General features: G+C 42.3%; 2 protein-coding genes across 2 annotated transcripts; one reads left to right on the top strand and one right to left on the bottom strand.

Annotated features, from left to right (window-relative positions):
• Positions 1–5,054, top strand: LOC116913481 (kelch repeat and BTB domain-containing protein 7-like). The gene is given in 2 exon segments (XM_032917683.1): positions 1–837; positions 839–5,054. Coding segments are annotated over 2 exon segments (2,067 nt in total). The 5' UTR covers positions 1–763; the 3' UTR covers positions 2,832–5,054.
• A 4,666-nt stretch (positions 5,055–9,720) lies between these two features.
• LOC116913157 (40S ribosomal protein S24-like) lies at positions 9,721–10,152 on the bottom strand. Its single transcript, XM_032917366.1, has one exon. It carries the CDS (start codon positions 10,099–10,101, stop codon positions 9,721–9,723), a length of 381 nt encoding a protein of 126 aa, XP_032773257.1. The 5' UTR covers positions 10,102–10,152.
• Positions 10,153–11,617: the final 1,465 nt, after the last annotated feature.

Below are 11,617 nucleotides of genomic sequence, written 5' to 3'. Positions count from 1 at the left end.
CTATAAATTGCACATACCATTCAGTCTTCACACAAACTAAATAGTGCTATCCTCAGTTTTCAAATTCGATAAAGTTTTCAGAAGGAAGTCATACAATCAAATAATACACTGGGTACTTTTACTATCGACTTGAGAGCCATTTTATTTTATTTTAGTTAGATGGGCTCTCTCTACGTAGTTCAAGCTGTACTGTAACTTACTATGTAGACCAAGCTGTCCTCAAACTGAAGGGATCGTTCTGCCTCAGCCTCCCCGGTGCTGGGATTAAAAGCGTCTGTCATTATGGAAGGAATAAACTTAACGTATCAAATTCAGGATACTATCCACTTTCTACCTCAGTGAAGAATTCAATAACAGAAACGATTAAGAGGTTACGTAAACTACAATTCCCAAGATGCAAAGCGGCTTCGGAGCCCAAGGATCCCGTCATGCATCGAGACACGCGAAAGGCAACCTGGGAAGGGTAGTTTGTCTGGGCATCTACCCGTCTCGCCAGCGCGGCAGAAGCTGCTACTGCGGCTGGATCCCAGGGTCGTGTGAGGGTGAGCTGTGGTGAGAAAGGGCGCGAAGGGAAACGGTGAGTCAGCCGCGGGCTACGCGATAAAGGGAGGCGGCACCGCGGCGAAGGCCCAGCTGAGTAATCGCGGTCGCGAGCTGAGTCTGTTCTGGGACGCCGCTGTGTCGGCGTCGGCGAGGGAGGCGTGAGGAGAAGCCGGGCGTCTGCAGCCGTTCTCGCCCTCGGCGCCCCGCCGCCATCTCCACCATGCAGTCCCGGGAAGACGCCCCGCGCTCTCGCCGCCTCGCCAGTCCCCGCGGCGGAGGCGGCCCAAGAGGATTTCAAGCCCTCTGTGTCGGCCTTTTTCACCGGCCCAGAGGAATTAAAGGACACGGCCCATTCTGCAGCCCTCCTGGCACAGCTCAAGTCTTTCTACGACGCGCGTCTGCTGTGCGATGTGACCATCGAGGTGGTGACGCCTGGCAGTGGGCCCGGCACGAGGCGCCTCTTCTCGTGCAACCGCAACGTGCTGGCGGCGGCTTGCCCCTACTTCAAGAGCATGTTCACAGGGGGCATGTACGAGAGCCAGCAGGCCAGCGTGACCATCCACGACGTGGATGCCGAGTCCTTCGAGGTCTTGGTGGACTACTGCTACACTGGCCGCGTGTCGCTGAGCGAGGCCAATGTGCAGCGCCTGTACGCGGCCTCGGATATGCTCCAGCTGGAGTACGTGCGTGAAGCCTGTGCTTCCTTCCTGGCTCGCCGACTTGACCTGACCAACTGCACTGCCATCCTCAAGTTTGCCGATGCCTTTGACCACCACAAGCTGCGCTCTCAGGCCCAGTCCTTCATAGCTCACAACTTCAAGCAGCTCAGCAGGATGGGTTCCATTCGGGAGGAGACGCTGGCCGATCTGACCCTGGCCCAGCTGCTGGCCGTCCTGCGTCTGGACAGTCTGGATGTAGAGAGTGAGAAGACTGTGTGTCACGTGGCGGTGCAGTGGCTGGAGGCTGCTCCCAAAGAGCGGGGCCCTAGTGCTGCTGAAGTCTTTAAGTGTATTCGTTGGGCACACTTCCCTGCAGAAGATCAGGACTACCTGGGAGGGTTACTGACCAAGCCTATTGTGAAGAAATACTGCCTGGACGTTATCGAAGGGGCTCTCCTGCAGCTGCGATTTGGTGATAGGTTGTACAAGTCAGTGGTGTCCAAGCCAAACAGCAGCCACAGCAGCAGTAGCAACAATAGTAACAGCAGCAGCACAAGTAGCTCTGTTGTGTCTGTAGCGGAAAATCCACCCCAAAGATTGGGTATGTGTGCCAAAGAGATGGTGATATTTTTTGGACACCCCCGAGACCCCTTTCTCTGTTATGACCCTTATTCGGGAGATATCTACACAATGCCGTCTCCTTTGACCAGCTTGGCACACACTAAGACCATTACATCTTCAGCTGTTTGTGTCTCTCCAGACCATGACATCTATCTTGCCGCCCAACCCAGGAAAGACCTATGGGTGTATAAACCAGCCCAAAATAGTTGGCATCAGCTGGCAGACCGCTTGCTGTGTCGAGAGGGCATGGATGTGGCATATCTGAACGGCTACATTTACATCTTGGGTGGGCGAGACCCAGTTACTGGAGTTAAACTGAAGGAAGTGGAATGCTACAGTGTTCAAAGGAACCAGTGGGCATTGGTGGCTCCTGTACCGCATTCCTTTTATTCATTCGAACTAATAGTGGTTCAGAATTACCTTTACGCCGTCAACAGTAAGCGCATGCTCTGCTATGATCCTAGCCATAACATGTGGCTGAATTGTGCATCTCTTAAACGAAGTGACTTTCAAGAAGCCTGTGTCTTCAAAGACGAAATCTATTGTATCTGTGACATCCCAGTCATGAAGGTCTACAACCCAGCTAGAGGAGAGTGGAGGCGGATCAGTAATATTCCACTGGACTCAGAAACCCACAACTACCAGATCGTCAATCATGACCAAAAGTTGCTGCTCATCACTTCTACCACCCCACAGTGGAAAAAGAACCGAGTGACAGTATATGAATACGACACTAGGGAAGACCAATGGATTAATATAGGTACCATGTTAGGCCTTTTGCAGTTTGACTCTGGCTTTATTTGCCTGTGTGCTCGAGTTTATCCTTCCTGTCTTGAACCTGGTCAGAGTTTCATCACTGAGGAAGATGATGCAAGAAGTGAGTCTAGCACTGAATGGGACTTAGATGGATTCAGTGAACTGGACTCTGAGTCAGGAAGTTCAAGTTCTTTTTCTGATGATGAAGTCTGGGTACAGGTTGCACCTCAGCGAAATGCACCAGATCAGTAGGGTTCTTTGTAAATATTTCGAGACAAAAAGATGTTGTTTCTACTGTATGGAATCTATCTTAAAATGATATCCCTTTTCCTGAAAAGACAAAGTTGATTAGGGCTGGAGATTTGGTTTAGAAAGGGTAGCAATTTGAAATAGTAATACAATATGCAAAATTCATACAAGTCTCTGAAATCAGCTTATTTCAATAATTTGCTGTGCTAAAAAAAATCCATGATTAAAATATGCATAGTGAACTACATAAATTCATTAAGGTGTTTAGTGGATTTTGTTTTGCTGTTAATTAGTACGTTTATATTTTGATTTTCCTAGTTTTAGTTAAATTTTGCCTAGTGCTATGAGGTCTTATTTGTTACTAGAAAAACTGGAATGAGAATTGTATTTTGAAGGTATTAACATTTTCCTTCAGAATAATGAAAGATCACATTTTTAAGTAAATTTTAGTATCCTCAGCTATAGTTTGTTAAAAATCTAGTATGATCTCCTTCCTTTCTGCAAAGAAAGAAATATTAAGGTTACTAAGTAGTGATTCCATATTGATAATGTGTTCAGTGGACTTACAAGGTCACAGAAAATTTAAAAAATCAGGATTCCACTGTTTCTAAAGAATTTAAGTTTTTACTTTAAAATTTAAAAATATCTATGTGGTAAATATGACCTATTTCTTACCTTGAAAAAAAAAAAACCACTCTAGAATTGTCATCAATTATTTCAACTCCTTTCTAAACCAAAAAATGAGAGAGGTAATTTGCTTTATAAATTCACAGTTTTGATCTGTACATGTTAAGTGCTTTGTTGACTCGGAACAACAACTCTTTTCTTCACTGGACATGATTAAATAATGTAAATTTTTCTTCATTGGTCATGCACTGTCTTAAAAAGTTTGCTTCCCTGAAATATTTTGGCTATATAGTTTTAGTATTCATCTTAGAGGCTTTATCAGCAGAAAGTGATCTATTCTTTAAAGTTTTGTGATGTAATATCGGTTTTGAAAATATGTATAAGCTAAAGGCAGTATTTTATTGAGATCAGTAGTTATAGTGTTTATCAACTCGTTAAGTGCCAGCAAAGAACTTTAAAACTTTAAGCCGTGTATAGAACTGTTTTGTGTAGTATTGAAATATTGTCAGTTTTTTAAGTTACTATAAATGTTCTTGATTTTCAGCTTGATGATATTTTTGTATTAAAATTGACTGCTAAGGAACTTAAGTGGATGGTGGGTGGCATTTGGGGCCAGTAGTTAAAAGTTTGTTTCTCCAGTTCTTTCCCTAATCAGTGGTATACATGGCCATTTTACTGTGGGGTCTGTATCCAGTTTCTATTTCTCTGTAAGTTATACTCTAGTTTCTGTCTCAGTCACCATATGTAAAGGAAAGTCCAGAAGTAGTAAACTACACAAAACAGGCATTACTACCTTATTAAAGGTGCTTACCTTTTGAAGGTTTATTAATACATATGGTTGTCATAATACATATACATGACAAATGGTGTACATATACAGATGTTTTATGCTATATAAAGTTTTCTATATTCTTTTAGAATTACCTTCCTCAGTCTTTTTTCAATACCATGCAAATTCCTCTTTATTCTCTAGTGGCAAAATGCTAATGTTTTTACACTCTGGTAGAGGAGAGAATCTGGTCCAAGATGGGGAAGTGACTTTTTGAATGAAAAGAAGTGAAAAATGACAAAAGCAAAACAAAGTGGCACAGGTAATGTGTTATCCATGATTTTGATTGGGTGAAGAGTGTAAGATAGTTGGCTCAACAATATTCCTGTTAGAGTTTGTTGACCCTTCTAAAGTGTAGTCAGGCTTTGAGTCTAAGTTCTATTCCATTTGTACCGGGGAATGTTATAAGAACTACTCTTTATTTAGAAAGTTATTTTCCCTGTTTGGGGGGCCAACTTTTTCTTCCCCATTAACTTCTGTTGATAGCTTTTTGTCCTGTAAGGTGAAAACTTGGCTTATCACAACCAGATTATTCATCTGCACAATTAAGGTCTGCAACTGATGTATAAAAGATAAATTCTCAAATCATCATTCTCAACTCTTGAGTTAAAGCTTAGACTAAATAGTAATATCTTGGCTTACTGTCACATTTCCTTAGGAAGGATTTTGATTTCTGTGAAACATTTGTGAGTTAGAGAATAGATGCTATTATTTTACAGATAAATGATTTGTATGTTGCTTGTTCCAAATAAAGCTGGTTTTAACCTGAAGGCTTCCTGGCTTTATGCTTTATTTAGTTGTTAAGTATATAAAACCATTGCTCATTCAGAGATATAGGTAGCAATATTAAAATTTTTCTCGGCAAGAATTCTTCCCTGCTGACTTTGCCAATTAATCAGCAAGTACTCTGGGTAACTGTCATTTCCAGTGCTACTATTTGTAAGATTTAGAAATACATCTATCTACTTTGCTGTCTGTCTTCCTCTAGTTTGAAATTCTGAGAACGTAAATTACCTCAAGTGCTAGTTAAATGGAAGCTAGGCATTGTGGTAGAGCACTTTTTACCCCAGTCTTGGGGAGGCTAAGGCAGGAGGGTTGCAAGTTTCTCAGGCTAGCCTGAGCTACACAGTGAGACCATGCTTCAACCAAAAATAGGGCAAAATTAAGTATCATTGTTGTTTTCAAAATGATAGGAGACCGACTTAGCAAATAACTTTGAAAAGTTGGATTTGGGGGGCTAGAGAGATGGTTGAGAGTACTGGTTGCTTTTCCAGAAGTCCTGAGTTCAATTTCCAGCAACCACATGGTGACCCTCAACCATCTGTAATGGAGTCTGATTCCCTCTTCTGGAGTGTGTGACAACAGAGCATTAATATACATAAAATAAATGAAATCTTTTTCGAAAAGTTTTATTTAGGATCAAACAAGTAAGCTGCCTTCTATCTCTTCTAGTTGAAAAGCTTTTTTCAATTTTGGACTTAAAGCGTACTTGAGAATATGATAAGAACTGAGTCAATCCCTATGGAATTACACATGTTTATCTTTTCATAATTTCAAGAGTATAATGACACCTACTTCTGGGTAAGAACAATTGTGACAATGGCAGCAACACCTCTATTAAGAAGAATTAGCATTTTCCACAGGCTCAAATGTTTGAGTAAAATGCATCACGATGTCATTCCTAAAACAGATAAAGGAAAAATGACCTTTATTTCTGAAAGAAATGAGAAAACGATAGCACTCTTAGAACAAAGGCAAACTTGACATCTGAAATTTGGATTTAGTTTTTAAATGCAAATGACTTGATCTCAAATGAGCTTATATGTGAAGACTTTGACACGTAAGTACTGTATACTAGTATAAGAAATAGACTTATTGTCAAAGAAGCCCATGTATGTATTGGATCTTAGAGCAAATACATGATTCAGATGTTTCATGTTGCTGATATTGTGACTGCATATTGTCAATTTGTATTACAAGTATAAAGAGTAAAAATTTCCATAATTAGGAAAACAGGTCATTGGAAAAGTACAATTGTGATGATTTGTATATGTTTGGCACTATTAGCGGGTATGGCCCTGTTGGAGTAAGTGTGTCACTCTGGGCATGGGTATTGTCCTAGCTTCCTGGAAGTTGACTTATTCTGCTAGCAGCCTTCAGATGAAGATGTAGAACTCTCAGCTCCTGCACCATGCCTGCCTGGATGCAGCCACTTTTCCCACCTTGATGATAATGGACTGAACCTCTGAACCTGTAAGCCCAACCCAATTAAATGTTGTCCTTACAAGAGTTGCCTTGGTCATGGTATCTGTTCACAGCAGTAAGACCCTAACTAAGACAGAATTGGTACGAGCATATTGGGGTATTCCTGTGACAACCTGACCATGTTTGGGGGAGTAGTGTAGAAGGACTTTGGAATTTTAGCCATTGGGTGTTAAGAGCTCTGTGGGATGTTCTGTAGAAGCTTGGAAGATAATGTTGAGAACAGTGCAAATGATGGAGGCCTGGCTTGTCAAATTTCAGAGGGAAGATTAAAGACTCTTATTAGGGTCATTGCTGTTTTGATTGTGAAAATTCTATGGTTTTGGTTAACTGGGGCTGAAGAATCAGCTGTGATTAACAAGATACCAGAACTACTAAAGGGAAACCTTTGCATTCTTGGAACTATTGATGCTGGTCAGCTGGAGCTAAGATTAGTGGTGATTAAGAAGAGACATCACTGAGGTGAAGTCTTCTGGGAAGCTGTGCTCCAGAGATAGTCAAGGTGGTGCCTCATGCTGTAGCTGGACTTGCTAATGTGTAAGAGTCACCCAGGTGATGCTGGTTTTGAAGGCATGAAGGGGTCATGAAGAGCAGCTGAGGCTTGGCACTGTGAGAGGCCATGGAAGGCCATTGGTGAAGGTGCAGCCTCAGTTACAAGTGATGGCCCAGGACTGAAGGGGTCATGCAAAGAAGTTAAGGCTTGGTACCATGAAGAGAACCTATGAGAGGCTGTTGGTTAAGCCTAGTTGCAGCAGAAGACAGTAGTGTCTTAGAGATGCCAGTACCATGAGATGACCACTAAGAACAATAGCAGCAGTGGAGAACAAGCAGCTGGAGCCTAGAAGACAAGGTGTGCGCTACAAAGGGCAGAGCTGGAGAAGTGACCAAAGCCTTTGGAGGAGCCCAGAAGACTTGAGCAGATCCCAGACATTGGATGGTTAGAGTTTGATTTTGATTTTGACTGTGACTGTGCCCTGATATTTTTCCCTCTTGAAGTAAGAAAGTATTTTGGTGGAGCCCACAGTTAAAAGACTTTGAATTTCAAAAGAGATTGCATATTTTAAAGGGATTGAAATTTAATGTGTAAGAATTTGTAAAGACTGTGGGACTTTTAAAGTTATTTAGATCTTGGAGATGAATAAGAAAGTAAGGGTTGAGGCTTAATAGTGGGGCATTTGTGTGTCAAATTGACAAGGAGTCAGTTGTACTGGCTGGTTTTGTGTGTCAACTTGACACAAGTTGGAGTTATCAGAGAAAGGAGCCTCCCTTGAGAAAATGCCTTTATGAGATCCAGCTGTAAGGCATTTTCTCAATTAGTGATCAAGGGTGGGAGGGATCGTTGTGAGTGGTGTAATCCCTGGGCTGATAGTCCTGAGTTCTATAAGAAAGCAAGCCAGTAGCAGCATTCCTCCATGGCTTCTGCATCCACTTCTGCCTCCAAGTTCCTACACTGTGTGAGTTCCTATCCTGACTTCCTTTGGTGATGAGCAGCAGTGTGAAAATGTAAGCTGAATCAAACTGTTTACTCTCCAACTTGCTTCTTGGTCATGATGTTTTGTGCAGGAATAGAAACCCTGAGTAAGACAACACTCAACCAAAATGTATCTGTTTAACAGTGAAAAACTATTATTTTCTATTTATTGCTCATTTAACCAGGAATCAGTAGTTTGCCTACTGTCATTCTATTTAGTTTAAGACATGTTCCTCTCTGTGTAGCCCTAGCTGTCTTGAAACTCACTATGTAGACCAAGCTGGCCTGGAACTCTCAGATCTGCCTTCTCCCTCTACTCACTGTAGTACTGGGTTTTATAAAGGCTTGTACCACCACACCCAGCCCTAGTACCAGTTTGTGTTAAGATGAATGAAAAAAAAAAAAAAAAAGTAGTGATTTATAAAACTAAAATTGTTTAAATGTTTTTAAATTTCCAACTTCCAGATTTTCTCATCCCTAAAAACTTTAAAGAAAGTAGACTAATTTTTCAAATTCCAAAGTTTGATAACAAAGAGACATCTGGATTGAATTTGAACTCTCAGAGTTGATTGCAAAGTGATATTACTTTGCCTTTGTCCTCTAGTCAGATCTCTTCTTCCAAGCTAAGAGTGAACTTGGCCTTGCATACTCAAGGCTCAGTGTTTGATCCGCAGCACCAAGAAAGGAAGGGATGAAGAAGGAAGAAAAGATATTTAAAGTCTACTTCCTCTATCTCTTCAAAAAGTGCAATGACTGTCTTTGCAACTGTTTTAATATTTTTATTGCACACACCCATGTTGTGTGTAGAATGTGTGCGTGTCATGGTACGCACATGGAGGGCAAACAATGTGGATTGCTGTCTACATGCAGGTGAGGGCAGGCGAAAGAGAAGGCTAGAGCCTGTGATTGGGCAGTGGAAGAGGAAGTCGGGCTGAGAGCTTTAGAGATGGGTCAGAGAGAGACAGAGAGGAGACAGGGACGAGAGAAGATGGAGGAAGAAAACGAGCCGTATCCATGTGGCTTGAAACAGCCACAGGTACCTATGAATATCACAGAAGAACAATAGAATGATATTGCCCCATCTAGGAGTGCAGCTTGCGTTTATATCAGTTGAGTTTTGAGTTCTTTGTGTGGGCATTTTGGGGGTTGAGAATTTACTGATATAAATCTGAGTGATAATTTATAAGCCTCTGGAGTTTTCTTTATACAGGGCTCAGGGTTTAGAGCCAGTTATGCAGGGGACAGATGACTGGGAAAATAGCAATTCAGTGGCATGCGAACTGTAGGAAGTTGGGTGGAACGCTGAATGGGAGTAGCCATGGGCACGAGGAGACCACTGCGGCATGAGAATAGCCGGTGTTAGCATGGACTGTTTTTTAATTATTACACGCTACAAAACTGCAGCTTGTGGGAGCTGGTTTTCTCCTCCACCATGTGGACCCGGAGGATCAAACTCAGTCATCAGGATTCACAGCCCAATTTTAGGGGAATATCTTTAGGGCATGTTACACACCTACTATGTCAGGTAGGGAAGGCACTATTGCAGTCATTATCTTCCATATCTGGGATATATTTTCTCCTCCGAATTAGCCACTCTCCAAGGTAACTTTAGATACTTGGATATACCATTATACCATATCTTTTTTTTTTTAAAGCTTTTTAGTTTATTTTACCCTCAGAAATTTGCATATCACAGCAGAACATCAAGTCACCGCAGAGCTTTCCTTTGGCTTTTTGCCAGCACCAACATTGGCCTTTGCAGTCCCCCTGACCTTCTTCATTCTGTTCTTGTGTTCCTTTCGCTGTTTGCAGGAGGACCTTTTCTTCTCATAAAGGCCATGTCCTGCAAGTCCGTGTTCAGGCTCATTCTTCTTCGCATAATCTAAAGAATCATAGATCATGCCAAAGCGAGTTGTCTTGCCACCACCCAAGTGGGTTCTGAATCCAAATACAAAGATGACATCTGGTGTGGGTTTGTACATCTTGGCCAGCTTTTCCTGAATTTCTGTCTTTGGTACTGTGGCCTTCCCAGGATGAAGGACATCAGTGACCATCTGTTTCCTCTGAAGCAAACGGTTTCTCATGAACTTCCTGGTCCGGATGGTTACCGTGTCATTCGTGATGGCTACGGTGCCGGAGCTGTAGAGGAGGAAAAAAAGAGCGGATATACCATATCTTAATCAAGGATATTCTTTTGTGGACAAACAGCGAATAGGATGGCTGTCCCTTCAAGGTACAGACTGATACAGGGTTTCAGCTGCTTTGTACAAAGAACACTTGGAGCTATTCTTTCTCTCCTGATAGAGAAGAATTAAGGTCCAAGTGTGCTTGCTTGTAGGTGCAGAAAAATCTGTAGATGTTGAATTAAATAGGACTTTCCCTGCCAGGCATAATGAAATTTAATTCCAGCACCCAGGATGGCAGAGTCAGGCAGATTTCTAAGAGTTTGAAACCAGCCTGGTCTATATAGCAAGTTCCAGGATATTTGAGTTACATAGAACCTATCTCAAAAGAAGGAAAGAAACTTTTTATAAAAAAAAGTCTGTTGCATTATTTGGATATTGATCTACCCAGCTCAGAATTTTCAGTTTTCCTCTTCGATCCTTAGGTTGGTGAGTAGTTCCATGTGGCTCAAGGTGGCCCATGTCCTGGGCCTCAAGAAGAAAGGATGTTTGATAGGAATGCATAAGTAAGGAATGCACGCATCTCTTTTGGTAACATAGCATTGACTATATTTAAATGGCATGGTTATCCTAGCTGTAAGGAGGCCTGGGAGAGGTAGTCTTTATTCCAAGTCAGTGTGCACTTAGTTAAAACTCAGAGGTTTCTTGTTAAATTCTGAGGAGTAATAATGGAATATAAGTAACAGTCTTTAACCAATTAACTATCAGAATAGACTTCATCAGAGGGTGTTCCAGATGCTAAGACTCCCGAGACCTGCATTACACCGTCTTTCAAACATCAATGGAGAGAGACCGAGTTTTCTGTCTCTAGAAATAAGACTCCTGATGGCTTAATACTTTTTTTCATGATGCAAATTTGTTTTATTTTTGCAGAATATTTGTGGGGCGGTGGGCAGTGAAAGGTACCCTGCTCCTGGTCCAGACAGGTTGAATCCCCGGGGGTCCCTGAAAGGGATGGCAGGTGCATTCCCAGCCTCCCAGATCAGGGCCTAACTAGCTGCAGCCCCCCACAAACCCCTGTAGAGAGATTTGAGACAGACCAGTCACGTAGAACAATGCCCCAACCCCACCCCACAACAGGTTAGGACATGACCACAGGTCACATAGGCTCAAGACAAATCAATCATAGAAACAGGACCATGCCCCCAAATATGTAGATGAGGTCTTCCGGAGCTACCTGGCCAAACCAATAGGAAGTACCCGCTGTCAGACACTGACCCATCCAAAAAAACTATTTAACTGTCGTGTTCAGAATTAAAAGTGTGCAGGAATTATTACATCATCTGAGAGCTTCTGTCATAAGAGCTGTAACACCGCCACTTGGGGAAGAGATCATCTCTCCCTGAAATCACCACCAGAAGCTCTCCTGTACCCCTCTCCATCTAGTCAGTCTCCTGCAGGCTCAGCCAGGCCAGGC

The sequence above is a fragment of the Rattus rattus genome, chromosome 12 (genome assembly GCF_011064425.1).
Source record: "Rattus rattus isolate New Zealand chromosome 12, Rrattus_CSIRO_v1, whole genome shotgun sequence".
NCBI classification, from domain to species: Eukaryota; Metazoa; Chordata; class Mammalia; order Rodentia; family Muridae; genus Rattus; species Rattus rattus.
The sequence above is the reverse complement of the archived record's forward strand: the minus strand, read 5'-3'. Positions and strand labels throughout refer to the sequence as shown.